This window comes from Acomys minous, assembly GCF_964271855.1.
Source record: "Acomys minous genome assembly, chromosome: 8".
NCBI lineage: Eukaryota > Metazoa > Chordata > Mammalia > Rodentia > Muridae > Acomys > Acomys minous.
Genome location: NC_140489.1, coordinates 96846808 through 96866729, shown reverse-complemented (window position 1 = coordinate 96866729; position 19922 = coordinate 96846808). Strand labels below are relative to the sequence as shown.

The 19922-nt window shown below is 47.8% G+C and overlaps 1 protein-coding gene and 1 long non-coding RNA gene across 2 annotated transcripts; one reads left to right on the top strand and one right to left on the bottom strand.

Moving 5' to 3' along the window:
* Window positions 1-1980: 1980 nt before the first annotated feature.
* On the bottom strand, window positions 1981-4335 carry RHOB (ras homolog family member B). The gene has a single exon (XM_084792922.1). The coding sequence runs from the start codon at window positions 3935-3937 to the stop codon at window positions 3347-3349; it is 591 nt and encodes a 196-aa protein (XP_084649048.1). The 5' UTR covers window positions 3938-4335; the 3' UTR covers window positions 1981-3346.
* A 564-nt stretch (window positions 4336-4899) lies between these two features.
* LOC311603770 lies at window positions 4900-19922 on the top strand. The gene is made up of 3 exons (XR_014781255.1): window positions 4900-5297; window positions 12608-12672; window positions 19718-19922. It is a non-coding gene; the product is annotated as an uncharacterized lncRNA (long non-coding RNA).

The window sequence follows — 19922 nt, the reverse complement described above, 5'->3', positions numbered from 1 at the left end:
ATTTATTTTAAATGTGCAAAATGAATTTTCATATACTAAGAATAACACCAGATGTTTTACCTCTTTTTCCTAATTGATTTTCCAGCCTACAGCAATTCATCTTTATATTTTCCAGTTGGCTCCTGATGTAACAAAAAGAGTGTGTTCTGACAGGAACAGTATAGTAAGTGCCCTGACTCTTAAAACCAGTGCAACTCAGGCTGCCATGCATCATCTGTGTGTTGGTCTTCCCACAAACATGAAAAACAGCTGTAGGTACCAGGCAGCTCTGCCCTGGCAGGAAATCCAGAACGGGCCTTTTTCAGGAGTCAGGTCTCCAGGCTCTCAGATAGTTGGCTGCAGAGCTGAGTTCTGGGCATTTGGCCCAAGCCTGAGCTCTTCCCCAGCAGAGTCCTGCACTCCCTGGTACAGAAGGACACTGCAATGTGCAAGTAAACACTCTGGTTTTCAATGGAAAGATTTGTCTTTGGCTAAAACGAAACGAACTGTGGGATAAAGGGGAGTGGAATTAAGAGAAGCAGCAACCCTGGATGTCTCTGCACTCCTGGGAGAGCCCCAACAATCCCCCACTGTTGGCCAATGGGCCCTACAGCCCTAGAGGCCTTGTTCCTGAATGTTTAAATGGGTGAAAGGTCACCACAGACAGGTTTTTCTGAGCTCACAAAAGTGCTTCAGAGTCTGAGGGAAGACAGGAAACAGAAGCCTCAGCTTTGAAGCAAGCAACTTCAAAACGGACCTCCCCAGCCTGGACCCAGGGTGGAGGGGGCAGGGGTGGTGGGGGGGGGGATTGGAGAGGGTGGCAACCCAGAACCAAGAACCCAGAAAGCACTGCTTCCAATAACAAAAACATCACCCTGCAGCAGAGGGGAGAGGTTGGCGCTCTTCCCTGGAAGCTTCTCTGAGCTGGCAGATTTCAGCCCTCCTGTCTAGAGGAGGGTTTTAATGTGGTCTCCGAAGAGCAAGCCAGCCTGTCTAGCTGGAGAAGAAGGAAGCCTGTCTCAAACACCGGCGGCTGCTCCAGCTCTGAGTAACTACCACACAAGAACCCAGCCTGCTGTCTGCGCACCATTCCTGCTCCTTGGAATAAGACATTATGGGTTCCTTCTGGAAACATTCAGGCAAAAGTTCTGTCATAAAAGAACCAGCTCCTTGTTTCAACTCCCTCCCGGGGCTCCCACTCGAAGAGTTCCAGACACACATATTCCCTTCCCCAGAGATACCAGCTTAGTCTGGGGGGGTGGGGGTGGGGAGACGGACAGACATCATCTATATTTTCTCTCTCCCTCTCTCACACACACACACACACACAAACACACACACTTTTTTAGACAGGGTTTCTCTGTGTAGTCCTGACACTCACTCCGCAGACCAGGCTGGCCTCAAAATCAGAGATCCACCTACCACCACAGCCAGGCTGTTCCCCATCTCTTTAAGTTCCCACTCTGGTCCACCTGACTAACCACCCCCTAAAAACATTTTCTTTAAAAAGTCATCTACGTTTAGCATTCATACATGACCACCTTTCTCATTTTCAAAGCATGAGAAGCAATGGCCCACAATAAATGTCAGACACCTTTTTAAGGCCTACAGATGAAGTCAAACCAGGACCTGCAGACTCAGCGAAATGGGACTACATCACAATAGTCAGTCACTCTGGGTGTTTGAGTGACTGGCTTATCCACCGCAGGGAAATCTGACAGGAACAACTTGGCCTCTCTGGGTCACCCAATCCCCTGAATGGCACCAGGCTCACTGACTACCCTTATTATATAGGAGATATATTCTCTATGAGAATATATAGGAGAGATATTCCCTATGAGAATTCCTCCCTTTCCCCAAATTCAGGTATTTTCATTCAATGACACTATTAAGTCACAGGAGCCATTTATAAACATCATCAGCATAGTCTTTTAATATTTTACATAAAAAACTGTATACACAGCTTATAGAACTTTTATGTAAACATCATAAGCTCACCACTTTGTCATTTTGTCAGTTTATTTAAAAAAAAAATAAAACAAAAACAAAACAAGACAATTTAGTAGAAGTACCACTGGGCTGGGAAGGGGAGAGGGAGTCAGGAGGGTGGCTTTCCTCTGCCCTGCACATAGAATGTTCAGGAATTCTCACACAGATGAAGAGAGTGTCTTGTGGCAGGAGAGGTTTAAATAGACCCCAATATGTGTTGCCTTCCTTTTATCAAAAACAGTGTGCGTAAGCTTCACAAAATAAAAAATAATAATAATTCACAAAACAGTGTTGACACTTTTCTCAAGGAAACGAAGCAGAAATTAGGCTTTTTTAAAACTCCTTATTTTAAAGTCATAGTTTTGTTTTGTTTTGAACATCAGAAGTGGATGGAGGTTACAGCATACAAGTGTGGTCAGAATGCTGTCTTATGCAAATGACAAGCACACAGAGTGTCAAACAATGAGACAACTGTGCAAAGAATTCTTTCATCATCGACAACAAAAAAAGCTTCAGCCTTTAAATAAATTCAGTAACAACAGTTTCTTGGACTGAACAATGCTCACTTGTAGGACAGGCACAAAGTTCGCTTATGGCAAAAGTGGCTCCGCAGCACACCGTGGATCCTCCGTGGGTGGCTGGAAAGGAGGTTCGTCTGGGGGGCTGCTGGCCCAGGAGACTCTGTGTCTGGGAGCTGCTTCCTCTCAACCCCAAGTCAGTTGCAAATGTCTTCCCCAGGGTGTGAAAAAATGGCCAAGCCAGTTCATGCTCCAATGGGCGACCCGGCGGCTGACCCAGACTGGGAACGGAGTTGCTCTTGGGCCCCTAGTCACACCACTCACCACCACTAAACAATACCATTCTGCCTCCGAAAATAAAATCTGTATTTATGTAACATCCCCCATCATCCCCAGCCCTCCCCTCCCGTGATTCCAGGGGTCTATGTTACATACATGGAGGGACAGTAGTGGCTCGCTGGTTACGAGCCATCGAACATCTGGTGGGGTGCGACCACTATGCATGCCTCTGGGGAACCAGAGGCGGGGGTGGGGTTGGAGTAGGGTGGGGGTGTAGGGAGTCGTACATACACACAACCACACTTTGAGGCCTGGCTCTTTAGAAAAGGATGCTCAGGAACCCCTTGGCACTCCGCAGGGTTCCCAGGCCTGTGCCACACAGCTGGACACACACAGACACTGGGAAGAGGGAGCTCGGTGCCCATGCTAATTCCCAGCGTGACCAGCCAGAGCCACCAGCAGATGTCAGGCAGTCTGGTGGTGTTCTTGGGGGCGTGGGTCTCCCTTTCTCCCGGCTCGTGGGCGACCAGGCCAAGGAGGGGGGAGCCACGCTGGCAGGGGCGGGAGGCAGGGCGCGGCCCTCATAGCACCTTGCAGCAGTTGATGCAGCCATTCTGGGAGCCATAGCGCTTCTGCAGCGCGGCGCGCGTAGCCGTCTCGAAGACCTCGCGCACGCCCTCCTTGGTCTTGGCCGAGCACTCGAGGTAGTCATAGGCTTGGATGCGCACCGCCATGGCGCGGCCGTCATCCGTGCGCACTGGCTCCTGCTTCATGCGGGCCAGCTCCGTTCGGACATGCTCATCGCTGCGCAGGTCTTTTTTGTTGGCCACCAGGATGATGGGCACATTGGGGCAGAAGTGCTTTACCTCGGGCACCCACTTCTCGGGAATGTTCTCCAGAGAGTCCGGGCTGTCCACGGAGAAGCACATAAGGATGACGTCGGTGTCCGGGTAGGAGAGCGGCCGCAAGCGATCGTAGTCCTCCTGGCCCGCCGTGTCCCACAGCGCCAGCTCCACCTGCTTGCCGTCCACTTCTATGTCCGCCACATAGTTCTCGAACACGGTGGGCACGTACACCTCGGGGAACTCATCCTTACTGAACACGATCAGCAGGCATGTCTTACCACACGCGCCGTCGCCCACCACCACCAGCTTCTTGCGGATGGCCGCCATGAGCTAGCCGGGCGCGGGCAGCAGGAGGGGCCCGCGAGCGCCTCGCCGCCGTCCCGCTCCCTGCTTGAAGCTCCTCGCTCTCCCGCGGCCGCGCGCTGCGGGCTAGGCTCGCCAACTGCACCGGGACCCCGCGGCGGTGGGTTCTCTCGGGGCGCTCCGACTGCCGCGGCAGGGGCGCGGGGGCATAAGGCGCACGGACCGTGTGGCCGCGTTACTACCGGGAGGTGCTGCGGTCCTTGGCTGTCCCTGAGCAGCGTTGCTTTGTGCGAGGCGACGGCTGGTGCTGCGGACTCGGCCTAGCTTCTTTCCTGGGCAGGGTTCTCTCCAAACCTAGGGAAGAGAGGCGCAGATGACGACCGACAGACTGCGGTGGCAGATGCGGGCTGCGGCCCTAGCGCCCGCTATTTAAAGAGTCCGGCCACTTTCTTAATATAGCCATCCAATGGAAAGCCATCGGGCTGAGCTCATCGCTGCGGAGCTTGGCTCCGATTGGCCGCCCGCCGCAGTCCGAAGGAGGGCCTGTGTGAGCGTGATTGACGGCCCTGTCCGCCGGGCTGGGAGAGGCGGTGACTGTGGAGTCTGCGCGGCGGCCCGCCCCGTGGGGTTGTGTGGCCGCCAGGTCCCCGCCTTCGTCGCAGCCTCTCCGAGAACGACGCGGTGGAGCTGGCAGCCTGGAGCACTCCGGGTCTGGGCGGGCAATTCCGAGACGAGCTGCACTTTTGTGGGGGCGTTGGCTACTCCCACGGTTTCAGATTTACCTAGCTTCCGAGTGAACTCTGCGCGGGTGATCAAACCCACGGGGGAGGGGCGGCACCTATAACGTGGTTTTGTTTTTACATAAACAGACACCCATGCACACTTTTGTTTCCTAGCCAAGGGTTTCTTTCTGTTTTGTTTTCTTGGGGTTTTTTGTCCTCCTTTCCTTTCTTTTTTTTTCCCCCCCTTCCTTTATTGAAGTGACGGACCCCTGTTCTGCTTTGGGCCGCACCCTGGTACTCGCCCAGAGGCACCCTTTTCACAGCGAGAGGTTGACAGTAAATTGGGTGGGACTGGGTGAGTCCCCTCCGGGCTCTTCTCCTCAGGGCCTGCACTTGGGTTTCCCGGGTGAAGGTGATGAGGAGAAGAATCTAGGAGAAGCACAGCCCTAGGACAAAGGAAAGAGAGGTGTGGGCCAGGCGTGGGAAGGCAGCCTCCACCCAGCACTACGACATTACATCTGATTCTAGGTCCTGAAGCCAGAGAACTACGTGAAGTAGACTGTGCGAGAAAACCTATGCGTGCCCCGCAACAACTCTCACCGAGCAGATGAAAAGCTTGAAGCTGGGGAAAGTAGGGATGCAGCCTCGCAGGGGACCTGCAGGTGAGCACACGGTTACTGTGCAGTGGATAGAGAGAGCATCTTGACACACACCAGGCCTTAGCTCATGTATTAACCCCATCCTGCAGGAGATGGCCCCACCTCCTATCTTAAAGGATGTAAGTCAGTCCGTTGTAAGAAGGGACAGAAAGCAGTAAGAGGAGTCAAAGAAGGCCCTCCCTCCCCCCCCCCCAACCAAAAAAAGAGGGACAAAGCAAAAAGGAAAGTGAATGACTTAAAGCACCTGAAAGATAGCTGAAACTGCAACTGGGGTCCCTCACGGAAAGCTAGGCTAAGGGTACCAGCTAAGAAAGCTAGATCTAGGGTAAGAGGAAATGACCCACCATGTCATGGACAGGTTATTGCCCATTTCTTTGTCACCCATGCTGTGAGTTGCCTGAGGGCCAGGCTTTCCTCTCATCTCAGCATGTTGAAGACCTAGCACTATGCCTGGCCCTTGCAAGAATCTGTAAGTGGCCGGGGCAGTGGTAGGCCTGCCCACTGGTAGTCCCAGCCACGCAGGAGGCTTGGGGTCTAGGTAGGGTTGAAGGTCAATCTTGGCAGCAAAGTGAGACTGAGAGAGAAAGGGGGAGAGGTAAATGATATTGGAGAGCTAACCCACTTTCTCAGAATGGAACTTTTTAGTTCTTACTTCTCAGCTATGATCTGACCAAACCCATATAGTCATCCCATGTCATCCCAGTGTTACGGTTTCTAGGTAGCTGTACAGATATGATCAAGCCAAATGTTCCATCAGTGCCACTAACCCCTGGAGCCCATCCCTGAGGGAACAACTTATTCAAAGACCAGAAGAGCTGGGTTTCCTTCACCCTGATCACCTCCACTTACAGGGCCCAGCCTTTTGTTTTTCTCTGCTTTAGTTTTCCAGGCCTAAGGAGCTGGTTTGTCATTGGTTTAGGTTTGTCATTGGTGAGTGTGAGTGCATACACACATACACACAAACGCATACACATATACATACAAACACATGCGTGTCTATTAGGGGGAAAATCCTATCAACATGTACTTTTCTCCTTTTAGTCAAAACTTTTTATGGCTGTATTTGTTAGCATTGCTTTCCTTGGTCTTAATATAGCTTTGGAATCTTGGCTATGGCCTTAAACTTCAAATAGTAAGAAGATATAAAACAGAGCTTTGTACCATGTGGTTCTTTAAAGGACTTAAATACAAAGAATCAGGAAGCAGGATTAAGTCCGCTCCTTCCTGATTTCCACACCTAGTACACGAGTTCCAAGCTCAAATCTCTATATTGAAATAATTGCTAAAAATACAAAGTGGGCAAATTATGCCACCAAAGTAAAGAAGAGGGAAGCTCTCATTCTGCAGCTGCTTCCTCATGATGCGATTTCCCGCCCACTGCACTTTGCTCCCTGCAAGGAGTGGTCTCAATGCTTATAGGACCAACTTTTCCAAACTAGGTGATGGGTTTTATAATCGCCCCGTCCCAACTCCCACCCTTCAAATTTCATTTTCTTTTCAAGGTAATGGCTAGATTTACATCTTCTACAAGAGAAATCATTTTCAAAATGTTATTCGTGTATAGATTCCCTTTGGCGGATAACATTCCATACCAGTGTGAGAGCAGACATTATCTTTCAAATAGAAGGGGACTAATCCATTTCTAGTCTGCAACTTAATTTATGTGCCCTTTGTTCGTTTGTGGGGTTTGCTATTATAATTGTAGTCGTTTGCCCCCTCCAAAGAGGGGCTTCTGTAAACACACCCCACTAGACCAGACCAGAGACTGGAATTTTCACTAGATTTTAGTGCCACCTTGTGGCACTCTTTGTAACTTTTTTCTTTTCTTTTCTTTTCTTTCTTTCTTTCTTTTTTTCTTTCTTTTCCCGCTTCAGGGTTTCTCTGTATAGCTTTGGCTGTCCTGGACTCGCTTTGTAGACCAGGCTAGCCTCGAACTCACAGCGATCCACCTGTCTCTGCCTCCCAAGTTCTGGGATTAAAGGTGTGCGCCACCACTGCCCGGCTTATAACTTTTTTCTTTAAAAACAAATTATGAAAACCAAAAACCTTAAAACTGGCATTTATGAATGTTTTTATTTAAATTTTTTTTTACAGCTATGAAACTCTCAAAAAAACTGTCAGGCATGGTAGCACATGCCTCTAATCCCAGCACTCAGGAGGCAGAGGCAGGTGGATCAATGTGAGTTTGAGGCCAGCCTGGTCTACAAAGTGAGTCTAGGACAGCCAAGGCTACACAGAGAAACCTTGTCTCGAAAAACAAAACAAAAATATCACAAGAGGATTTGGGAGAATCTTTTTCTTTTTTTTTTTACATTTAGTGTGTGTGTGAGAGAGAGAGACAGACAGAGAGATAGAGACAGAGAGACAAAAAGAGAAACAACAGAGACAGACAGACAGACAGACAGACAGACAGACAGACAGACTGACAGACAGACAGACAGACAGACAGAATGAATGAATATGGGGCTGGCTCTTTAGTTAGGAGCAATAGCAGCTGCTGTATAATTCTCTGTCCCTTCTTGAGACCTGGTTTGACTTGTGTTTTCAAAAGAGAGCAGTGAACTCCTCAGAGAACCAGTGTGGGCTGACTATTAAACTTGGGAACCTCGACAATGACCTTTGGTCTGACCTCTCTCCCTGTCTAACTCAGAGTCAGGAGGAGAGATAAAGGGCAGTGGGAGAAGGGGAACCTGCTCCAAAACTGTGCTGTAGCCACCAACCACATGTGGCTACAGGTACTTGAAATGTCCTTCACACCATGGAGGAACTAAGTTGTGTTTAATTTTAACTAAAAAAAAAAAAAAAAATCAAGACTGATATTTGAGGGGCTGAGGAAAACAGTTGCTGGAGGCTTGCCTAGCCTCGCAGGAGCCTGAGTTGCAGCCCCATAACCAAATAGCCTGGGCATGGTGGTGCATGGCCGTAATTCCAGGACTGCTGAGGGGAGGCTACAGAGCAAGTAGCCAAGGCATGGCCAGTCTAGGACACATGACTCTTTCTGTCAAGGGCTAGGGAGAGGGCAGTGAGATGGCTCAGTGGCCAATACTGAGAACTGGAGTTTAATTCCTGGGACTCACGTGGGGGAAGGGGAGAGCCAGCTCCCAAAAGAAGTCTCCTAACTTCCACTGGTGCTCGTGTGTGTGTGTGTGTGTGTGTGTGTGTGTGTGTGTGTGTGTGTATTTCCACCCCACGTGGGGTTTTTTTTAGGCCTGAAAAGATGGCTTTGTGAGGAAGAGCACTAGCACTTCCAAAAGACTAGGGTTCAATTCCCAGCACCCACATGGCATCTCACAACTGTAGTAATTCCAGTTTCAGGGCATTCAGCATTTTCACACAGACATACATGTGGGCAAAACATCAATGCACAATAAAAATAAAATGAAAAAAAAAAGGGTTTTAAAGTGGATATTTTTTGTTATTTTTTGTTTTGTTTGTTTGCTTGTTTTTTTGAGACAGGGTTTCTCTGTGTAGCCTTGGCTGTCCTAGACTCACTTTGTAGACCAGGCTGGCCTCGAACTCACAGTGATCCACCAGCCTCTGGCTCCCAAGTGCTGGGCTTAAAGGTGTGCGCTACCACACCTGGCCTATTTTGTTTTTAAAAGAAAGCCAATGTTAGTTGAAAAAAAAAAAGAAAAGAAAAGAAAAAGAAACAAAAGGAACATGGAAAAAAAATCCTGATATTAGATTTAAGTGTGTTTGTAAATCACTAGAGAGGTGAATCTATTTTTCAACTGGTAATTTTGTGAGATCTAAAAACAGATTGTTTTCAACAAAAATGTAGTAACCAAATGGAGATATGTTGTGACTATAAAATAAAAGTGGCATCTGAAGACTTAGACAGAAGAACATGTAAGAGAGCTCATTTACACGTATTATGCCAGGCACACAGGCCTTTAGTCCCAGCACTTGGGAGGCAGAGGCAGGTGGATCTCCATGAGTTCGAGGCCAACCTGGTCTGCAAAGCAAGTCCAGGACAGCCAGGGCTACACAGAGAAACCCTGTCTCAAAAAGACAAAACAAATTCTAGCAATCCGTTCTAATCTTCCGGCTCCTTCTCACTCTCTGACTTCAGCTGTGTCTGCTGACCTGCCCTGAACTCAGGAACAAACTCCAACCTCGCTGCTTGCTGCTTCCTTCTACAAACTTTGCCTTCACTGTTTGGGATTAAAGGTGTGTGCTAAGGGCATGTCCATATTCCAGCCAGAGTAGCCGAGTTGCTGGATTAAAACCCCCCTACAAATATCTGAAACATTTGCTGTGTAGATTGTGTACAGAGAAGGTTTCCAACCACAGCTGTTGGGTAGGAAAGGAAGCTGTCCTAGGCAGAAAAACCGTGCTTTTCCCAAGGGTGAGGCTTGCCTGATGAGAGCAGTGTCTGAGCTTTGCCTCTGAGGACTGTCTGAGAGGGCAGAAAGGAAAGGTCATGGGACTTGCCATTACAGGAGTTCCGTCATGATGAAATCCACCCGGCAGATGCTTGTAGGTTCCCTGCCGTTAGCTGCAATGGCATACACACATTTAGTAACTCAGCCAAAGCTACAGTGATTCAATGTGTACCATAAAAGAAGTCTCATGCCAAAAGCCTTGAGCACTTCCACTTCCTAGGTCTGTAGCTGGAACAAGTCATTCTTTGTAGGTCTTTGTAAGTTTTACCACTTGTTTAAAAAAAAAAAAGCCATAAAAATTAAGATACAGAGCTCAGCGTGGTGGCACATGCCTTTAATCCCAGTGCTTGGGAGACAGAGGCAGAAAGATGTCTGTGAGTTCGAGGCCAGCCTGCTCTACAAAGGGAGTTCTGGAGTAGGCAGGGCTACACAGAGAAACCTTGTCACAGAAAAGAAGAAAGATACAGGAATCTCATATCTCCACAAGAGTCCTGACAGAGCATAGCTGTGAATGAGACAGTAGTAGTGGCACTGCTTATGGGGGACTCGGGAGTGTGATATAACTAGAGTATAGAATCCCAGAATATATATGTATGTAGGTTTGTATATATGTGTATATGTATGTATGTATGTATATATGTATGTATGTATGTACATTTGTTTGTATTTTTGGTTTGTTACTTGTTTTTTTGGGTCCAAGGATTCTCTTTATAGCCCTAGGTGTCCTAGAACTCACTCTGTAGATCAGGCTGGCCTCCAACTCAAGAGACTGCCTCTGCCTCCCAAATGCTGGGGTTAAAGATGTACACCTCCACAGCCAGACTAGAAACCCAGAATTTAAAAATAAGCCAGGTGCAGCCGGGCAGTGGTGGCACATCCTTTAATCCCAGCACTTGGGAAGCAGAGGAAGGCGGATGTCTATAAATTCCAGGCCAGCCTGGTCTACAAAGCAAGTCCAGGACAGCCAGGACTACACAGAGAAATCCTGTCTCGAAAAACAAAAACAAAAACAAAAAACAACAACAACAAAAAAAGCCAGGTGCTATTCAATAGAAGCATAGATAGTCCAGGCTACTTTCAACAAAGCTAATTTAGATCCTGAACTGCATGAAATGCATATTTGCCCATTGAGATGTAATATGAATAAATTAATAAAATTAATAAATAAGAAATGCATATATACAAGGACCATGAAGGAGCTGGCCTGCTAAAAATAATAGTCCTTTTATTGAAACAAAAACAAGGGCTGGTGAGATGGCTGAGCACTACACAGCCTGAGGACCGGAGTTTGGCCAATCATGGAAACCCAGGAAGGTAGAAGGAGAGAACTGACTGTATAAAACTGTCTATGACCATATTCACAACAGCGTGTCCCACTGCCCATAATAACTGTAGTAACTGAAGAGACTCTAGTTAGCCTGAGCGTGCCAGAGCATGGCCACCATGGTGGACATGGCTCCAGCAGGCCTTGTCCTTCCGCCCCATTCTCTCCACCTTGCTAAAAACTGTTAGATTACATTCCTAAAGCTGGCCACCAAGCTCTGTTCCCTTATTTGGCCACTTCCCCCTGAGGCCAGCTATCAAAGTATTAGAGTCTCACAGTCAAAAGCCCCCTTAGGCTCCTCTAAATAACATGTCCAGTCAGAATTAAACACCTCATCCTAACAAAGGCTCTGACCTTTTACCTTTCTAAACCTCTCTATCCAGAGGTAGTCCTCTGTCCCCCTCTCCAGGACAAATAGCCCTTCTCCCCTCCCCCTCCCCTGTTCCCCTCCCCTCTCCCTTGTTCCCTCCCCTCTCCCTTGCTCCCCTCCCCCTCCCCCTCCCCTGTTCTCCTCCCCTCTCTTGTTCCCCTCCCCTCTCCCTTGTTTCCCTCCCCTTCCCTCGTTCCCCTCCCCCTTCCTTGTTCCCCTCCCTTGTTCCCCTCCCCCCTCCCTTGTTCCCCTCCCCCCTCCCTTGTTCCCCTCCCCCTCCCTTGCTCCCCTCCCCCTCCCTTGTTCCCCTCCCCCCTCCCTTGTTCCCCTCCCCCCTCCCTTGTTCCCCTCCCCCCTCCCTTGTTCCCCTCCCCCCTCCCTTGTTCCCCTCCCCCTCCCTTGCTCCCCTCCCCCTCCCTTGTTCCCCTCCCCCCTCCCTTGTTCCCCTCCCCCCTCACTTGTTTCCCTCCCCTTCCCTCGTTCCCCTCCCCCTTCCTTGTTCCCCTCCTTTGCTCCCCTCCCCCTCCCTTGTTCCCCTCCCCCCTCCCTTGTTCCCCTCCCCTCTCCTTTGCTCCCCTCCCCCTCCCTTGTTCCCCTCCCCCTCTCACTCATTCTCTTATCTCCTGTCTTTGTCTCTCATTCCCTGCCCTTTGTCCCTCTGGAGCAAATAAATCTCTTTTATGCTGAGAACTTGGTCTTGGGGTGTCCTGAGCTGATATCAATAATAATAATAATAATAATAATAATAATAATAATAATAATAGCTTAAAAGTAACAACAAAGGATCCTTTATAAGAAAAAACAAAAAAAAAAGATCCTTTTATTTATTTTTATTATCCCAGACTTTTTTCTTTTCTTTTCTTTCTTTCTTTGGTTTTTCAAGACAGGGTTTCTCTGTGTAGCCCTGGCTGTCCTGGAACTCATTCTGTAGACCACACTGGCCTCAAACTCAAGAGATCCACCTGCCTCTGCCTTCTAAATGCTGGGATTAAAGGTGTGCACCACCACTACCCAGCTGTTATGCGTTACATTGATATTATACTACAATTGCATCATTTCTCCCTTCCCTTTCCTTTCCCTCCTAATCCTCCCATTTGCCCCCCTCCACCCTTGTTCTCTTTAAAATTCATGGCTTCTTTTTTCATTAGTTTTATTCCATGTATATATGTATATACATATATATTCCTAAATATAACTTGATCAGGTTACTTGTTACTTGTGTTTGTGTTTTCAGGGTTGACCATTTGGTACTGGATAACCACTAGGTCAGGCCTTCTTCTAAGGACAGAAGTGGAAGAGGTAAGGAGAAGTTGTTCCCATAGCTGACAGCTGACATGGTGCCCATAGCAGGGTGTGTTTCAGAGAGGAACACAGAACAGAACACCAAGTTCTCGTTTCTCTCTCTCTCTCTCTCTCTCTCTCTCTCTCTCTCTCTCTCTCTCTCGTTCTTAAAAAGTAAATGATGTAATTGGATCCTCTACACAAGGATGATTCATTTCTGCTGTTCTCTGATGAAGTCAGAAGTTTGCAATAGGGAAGAGCTGAGCTCACAGTGGATTGCCACACTCCGGTGTGTTACCACTGCACATGCGCCTGTGACTATTTATAGAGCCAGACTGAGCCTGTATTAGGAGGCGCTGCTCAGGATCCTGAAGTCCAGGAAGCAGAGAACACATTCGTGGGGTGCGCCTTATCCTTTTCTGCCCCAGACACACAAGGGAAACTGTTCATAGAGACCAGTCAAAAAGAGAGGACAGAGAAGCCTCCTAAAGACAACTTTGATGGACTTGCTCCCTAGGTGTGGTTTTGCTCAGCTTGATCACAGCGTATGTCTAAAACAGAAGCTGTATGTCAAAAACCAGACCATAGTGGAACCCATTATAACCCTGGCACCCCAGTGGGCAGAGGCAGTTGGATCATTGTGAGTCCGAGTCTCACTCACGTATTTATTCATTCCACCGGTGAATATTCGATGCTTCCTATCTGCCAGAAATCTATACACAGGGCCTGGCTGCCACACTAAGGGGTGTGGGACAGGGTACGTGTCTAATCAACTTCCAAAGTCTAACTGAAGTAGTGTGGGGACTTGAGTTTGGCAAACAGGAAATAGGTGGTGACCGTGGCTCCCCCTGTTCCATCATGAGCCCTTCTAGCACCGTGTGGTTAGGACTAGGATAGAGGGAGGATGGAGAGAGAGATGGTGTTTCCTCTCAAAGGAGCTCCAGGTCAGGACGATCCTTGCAACCAAACTCGCTCCCTTAAGCTGGATGGGTAAGTACAAGGGAGGGCCATACAAAGGTCCCAGAAGACTGGAACAAATGACAAATGCACTTTGGCAATCTCCAGTGCACTCCACCCTCCAGTGGTAGTCTCTTGGTGTAGTCCCCCTCCTGTGATGATTCTGAGCTTGGCCACGGCATTAGCTGACCTCAGTGGTATAGCAACAGGATTGGTGCAAGCCACAGCTTGGTATGTCCTTGCTCTTTAGCAATCTTTTTTTTTTTTCCTGGAACCCACCCATCGTTCCCTGAAGATAATCAGCCAATCTCACATAGAAGCCCAGATGGAAGAGAACTATGACCTTGGCCATCAGCTGCGGCTGAGCTAACAGCTGGTGCTTGCTGGCACCTGTGTGGGTGGAGCCACTAGAAATTTCCACCCTAAACTCCTGGCCAACCCCTGGGAACCAGAAGAACTGCCTGACTCAACAGCCCCACAGAGATAGGAGAAGTGATGAGCTGTTGTTGTCGTAAGTCACAGGGTTTTTGGGGTGGCTCGTTCCACAGCGCTGGGTAACAGAACATCTGAGACATGGGTGTCACGGAAGTGAGCCTGGCCAGGTGAAGAGGAGTCCGTGAGAGGCAGGATACGGCACAGCGGATTTGGGTGCTGTGTAGGCGGCTGGATGCGAGCTGTGGCGTATGGGCTCAGAGACAGGCGGTTCTGGGACTGAAGGTTGGCCAAGTCCAGATCAGAGCCGTTGAAGATAAGCAGGCGTCTCCAAGATTGCCCCTGATCAGTAATCCAGTGATATGAGTGATAAGACTCCGTAGGTGTGACTTATGGCAGGGCAGAGGCAAAGGATAGGGTGATCCTCAGGTGCAAGGAAAGTGTTCTCCTTGGGACACTTCATGCATGAGAAGCCCCTGCCGGCGTCTCACAGGTGCAGTTCCTGCGGCAGATCCCGAGACACTGCTAATCGCTAATCAAGGCTCACCGTCCTTGGCATCCCAGGGCTTCTACTAGGAACCGTGATGGCTGTTTTTATAGGATCACTTGGCTAGACTACAATGCTCAGATGTCCCATAATACACTCATCTAAATGTGAGGGCCTTTTCTTTTCTTTTTTTTTTTCCTTCCTTTTTAAATTTTTTTTTATTTTTTAAGGTTTTTCAGGACAGTGTTTCCCTGTGTAACAAGAGCCCTGGCTGTCCTAGATCAAGCTGGTCTTGAATTAACAGAGATCCTCTTGCCTTTGCCTCCCAAGTGTGTCACCATGGCTCAAGAGCATTTTTTTTTCTTAAAAAACACGATTAACACCAAAAGCTGTAGTCTTGGAGTAGATTACACTCAAAGTTGTAGGTGGGCTTGGTCCAACTAGTTGAAGGCCTTCATCAGAACCACTGAGGTTCCCCTACAAAGAAAAGGATACTAGCCCAAGACTGTAACACAGAGTGTCTGCCTCAGGGTGTAGCCTGTTGCTCTGTAGATCTGGAATCAAAACTGCAAAGCACACTGAATTTCCAGCCTTCTAACCTGCATGTTTTGACCACTTAAATATTTGCTGGCCACTTAAGTATTCCCAATATTCCTCTGTGCATGTATGCATGCATGTCCTCTTCCTGGGTTACAAGCGAAGGGGCCAGAAGCAGAGGAGAGCTAGTCCTGTGTCTATGAAGGAGACGGGCTCTGGAGATGGTGTCTGGAGCCCTGGGGTTCGCACAGGCCCTGGCCCTTCTCCTGCTTCCTTCCCTCCTAACACTATCTTCTATACAAGCCTTGACTTCAGGGTATCTGCAGGACTCAAGAACACACCTAGAACCATTTAGCTGGAAGGGACTCAGTGGGCCCCTAGGCCGAGTGTGGTCCAAAGGCAAGCTACTTCTGCATGTCCTAGAAGCTTTGGGAATGCAGAATCTGAGGCCCTAACCTAGCTACACAATTGGAATACAGACCTTTAACAAGAGCTCCTGACAACCATCATGCTCCCCAGTTTAAACCTGTATCGTCCAGCTGGGCATGGTGGCGCACGCCTTTAATCCCAGCACTTGGGAGGCAGGAGGCAAGCGGATCTCTGTGAGTTTGAGGCCAGCCTAGTCTATAAAGTGAGTCTAGGACAACCAAGGCTACAAAGAGAAACCCTGTCTTGGAAAACCAACAAAACAAAACAAACAAAACTGTACTGTCTGTTGATTGTGGTAACCCACACCTGTAATCCCAGTATTTGGAAGGCAAATCAAAGATACCACAAATTCAAACCAAATTTGACCTACATAAGGGGTTCCAGCCTGGGCTACATAAAGACACTCTATGTCATTACAAAAAAAAAAAAGAAAGAAAGAAAGAAAGAACAGAAATTTGGTCTAAAGAAGAAAAGGGAGAACTTAATATATTTTTAAATATTATGATTCTAAAACATAAAATACAGAAAGTACTATCTGCCATCTAGTTTTTTGAGACAGAGTTTCTCTGTGTAAACTTGGCTGTCCTGGACTCACTTTGTAGATCAGACTGGCCTTGAACTCACAGAGATCCACCTCCTCTGCCTCTCAAGTACTGAGATTAAGGGCATGCGACGCCAGCATCCGGCGACTCTGTCATCAGTTTTGCAGTTGTTGAACTTTTCGTACTTTTCTCTAATCACTGAAGTGCGTTCAAAGGTCTGGGGTACTGCTCCTCAATCCTGTTACCCAGACACCCTCTCTCTCAAATGTGTTATTTTGCTCTTTTTTAAAAATTATTTATTTATTTTTATCTTATGTGCAGTGGTGTTTTGTCTGCGTGTTCCTGTGTGAGGGTGTCAGATCCCCTGGAAGTAGAGTTACAGTTGTGAGCTGCCATTTAATTGCTGAGAATTGAACTCCAGTTCTCTTGACCCCTGAGCCATCTCTCCAGCGCCCAAGTGTGTTAATTTGTACCACTGTGCATAGACAGCTACTAACACGAACACATCCTAAATACCTGATAGTATTTTGAACTCCCCCTATCTCTTTCTGTTACTGAGACAGGGTTTCTCTGTGTAAGCCCCTGGCTGTCCTGGAACTCACTCTGTAGACCAAGCTAGCCTCAAACTCCTCTGTGCCTCACAGAGATGCCTCTGCCTCCTGAGTACTGGGATAAAGGTGTGTGTCACCACGCCTGGCTAAAAGACATGAGTGGTATACTTTATGTAGCTTCAACCTCTTGCTTCTACTCAGTGATGATCATCTTGTAGTTTAGCCACACGAATACAGAAGTGTCCCATTTGACCCATAGTTATCTGTCCTCCTGTTGTAGCATTTGAATTTTGTTTTTGTTTTTTTTTCTTTTTCCTTTTGCATTTTTTTTTTAGGGGGACCACAACTGTGTTGCCATGGCTGGTGCTGCAGTTGGATGGTTCAGTGTATGCACATGTAGAGGGACATCTCACATTCTTAGATGCATTCCTGCATCACTGCAAAAAGCTTTCTCTCCAACAGAAATCCTGGGTTGCATTTCATGTGTAGAAGCTGCAGTCATCCCAGGGAGTATAAGACGCCTCTTGCTTCTGATTTGGGGACTTTATGTTCCCAGGGGAGAAAATGTGGCCAGCTTTGGCAAGAAAGTAGTCCCTGAAGATGTCCTCACATCAGAACCGAGTCACATTGAGACCTCATTGAAAATCCTTTGTTCCGTCCCTCTTCTTTAGGTCTGTGACTGCTAACACTGGTTATTAGAAAGTTTGGTGATTGACACTCAGTGTGACTGTGAGGAAGCAGAGCCACTGTTAAAAGAGGGGAAACGGAGCCAGGCAGTGGTGGCTCATGCCTTTGATCCCAGCACTTGGGAGGCAGAGGCAGGTGGATCTCTGGATGCCACCCTGGACAGCCAGGGCTACACAGAGAAGCCCTGTCTCAGAAAAAAAAAAATTCTATAAAGAGGGGACATGGATCAGTCACATGGAAATCAGGACTAACAGTCCATCAAGTCTCCTCAGTAACCACCCACCCAGCAGAATTCTCCTACATTCTGCCAGCTTCCCTGATGGTATCTCTTGGCTCTCTCGGATGACTGGTTTTAGCTGGAATGCTGACAGGGCCAGAAGGCCTAAGGGAGTCTCGTTCTCGTGTCTGTAAGTTGCAAGTGATTGTTTTGAGTCATCTTTGATCACCCTTAGTGTGGCCTTTCACCCTCCAGAATGCTAACCCAACGTCTTCACTCAGTGGTTAAGGCAAGATTCCAAGGGAGTGAAGAGATGCCATAAGAATGCTGGCGAGTAGGACACAGGTTTCCCACAACACCACTGCCACGAATTCTGTTTTTAACAGGGCATAAGAGGCATCTGGGAGAACATTATTGGTTCCTGGTTGGCAAACTGTTTAGGAAGGATTAAGAGAGGTAGCCTTGTTGGAGATGTGTCTCTCTGGGAGTGGGCTTTATGGTATAAAAGCCCACAAGAAGCCCAGTCAATGTCTGTCTGTCTGTCTGTCTGTCTGTCTCTCTCTCTCTCTCTCCTTGCAACTTTCAGATCAGGTGTGAGCTCTCAGCTACTGCTCCAGTGCCATTCCTGCCTGTATGCCATGATCATGGACTCTGAAACTGTAAGCAAGCCCAGAGTTAGATACTCCTTGTAAGTTGCCTTGGTCTTGGTGTTTCTTCATGGCAAATGAACAGTACCTAAGATAAATCCCTTTTAGTCTTCAATGTCTACACATGCTCATATATGTATATATACATATATATCTATATTTGTGTGTATACAAACACACATTTATGTATGTATATATGCAAATATATGTGTGACTGTGTATACGCGCATACACAAATATAGATAATTATGAGTCCAGTTTCCACATCTGGGAGAGAAAACATTTCTGACTTGACTTGCTTAACACACACAAGCATATTTCCAGTTGCACTCATTCAGGTGAGTGCAAATGTCTTGATGTCACTTTTCATTATGGCTGCATACATTCCATTGTGTATATGCACCATGCTTTCCTTATCCATGTGCCTATTGGTGGACAACCAGGCCAGCTTCATTCCCTGGCTATCATGAGTATCACAGCAGTAAACATAGAGGTGGGAAAGGATTTCTGAGGCCTGGTGATGACGGTGCACAGGTTGAGTCCCAGAACCAAAAAGGATCCTGGATCCCTGAGGTGTGTGTGCTGACTTTCTGTCCTTTGGAGCTATATACCCGAGTGGTATAGTTGGTTTATATGGTAATCCTATTTTCAGTTTCTTTTTTCTTTTTCTTTTTTGGTTTTTCAAGACAGGGTTTCTCTGTGTAGCCTTGGCTGTCCTGGACTCGCTTTGTAGACCAGGCTGGCCTCGAACTCACAGCGATCCGCCTGCCTCTGCCTCCAGAGTGCGGGGATTAAAGGTGTGCACCACAACACCCAGCCTATTTTCAGTTTCTTACACACCTCCACACTGATTTCCGCTGTGCATTCAGACATCTTTGAAAACAAGTTTTTACTTTTGAACGGTATGCACAGAGACAGAACTTTACCAACCACCGTATAGATTCCAGCTAGAATTTCCTGTGCCATTACTGTCTTAGTTACGGTTTCATTGCTGTGAGGAGACACCGTGACCATGGCAACTCTTATAAAAGAAAACATTTAATCTGGGGCTAGCTTACAGTTTTAGAGGTTTTGTCCATTATCAGCATGGTGGGAAGCATGGCGGCATGCAGGCAGACGTGGTGCTAGAGGAACCTAGAGGCAGCGGAAGGGAACTGTGTGCCACACTTGGCATAGCTTGAGCATATATGAGATCGCACTTCCTCTAACAAGGCCACACCTACTCTAAAAGGCCACCGTTTCTAATAGTGCCCCTCCCTATGGGCCAAGCATTCAAATACATGAGTCTAAGGGGCCCATTCCTAGTCAGACCACCACCAATACCAAAATTGGGCAGGATGAAAATTACTGGACTTTTAAATTATTGACTATGACTACTTCTGCCCTTAATCTGAAAAATGTTGTTTGTGGGAAGGACTGTAAGCTTTGTCACAGGTGAAAACAATCTTGGCGGGCTTTACCCTTGGACACACCATGGATACCTTGAGATGGGCTGGGTGGAGCCATCCTGGGTCTGGAATTTAAAAAGCGGACCTGGGGACTCCACCTGGACTATTGTTTTTCTAATCAACCCTCAGTGGGAGAAGGAGACGCCCTTCACACGTGACACAGACAGGTGGAGAGGAGAGAGCAACAGCAGGTTCAGACCGGGCTTGAGCGCACGTGGATCAGTGAACAGGCTGGACCAGCACGCAGGCCAGAGACACCTAGGGACCCATCCCGTGGAACAGATACCAGAAGGTTCACTCTTTTTTCCCTTTAAATTTTTTTTCCTCTTGTGTA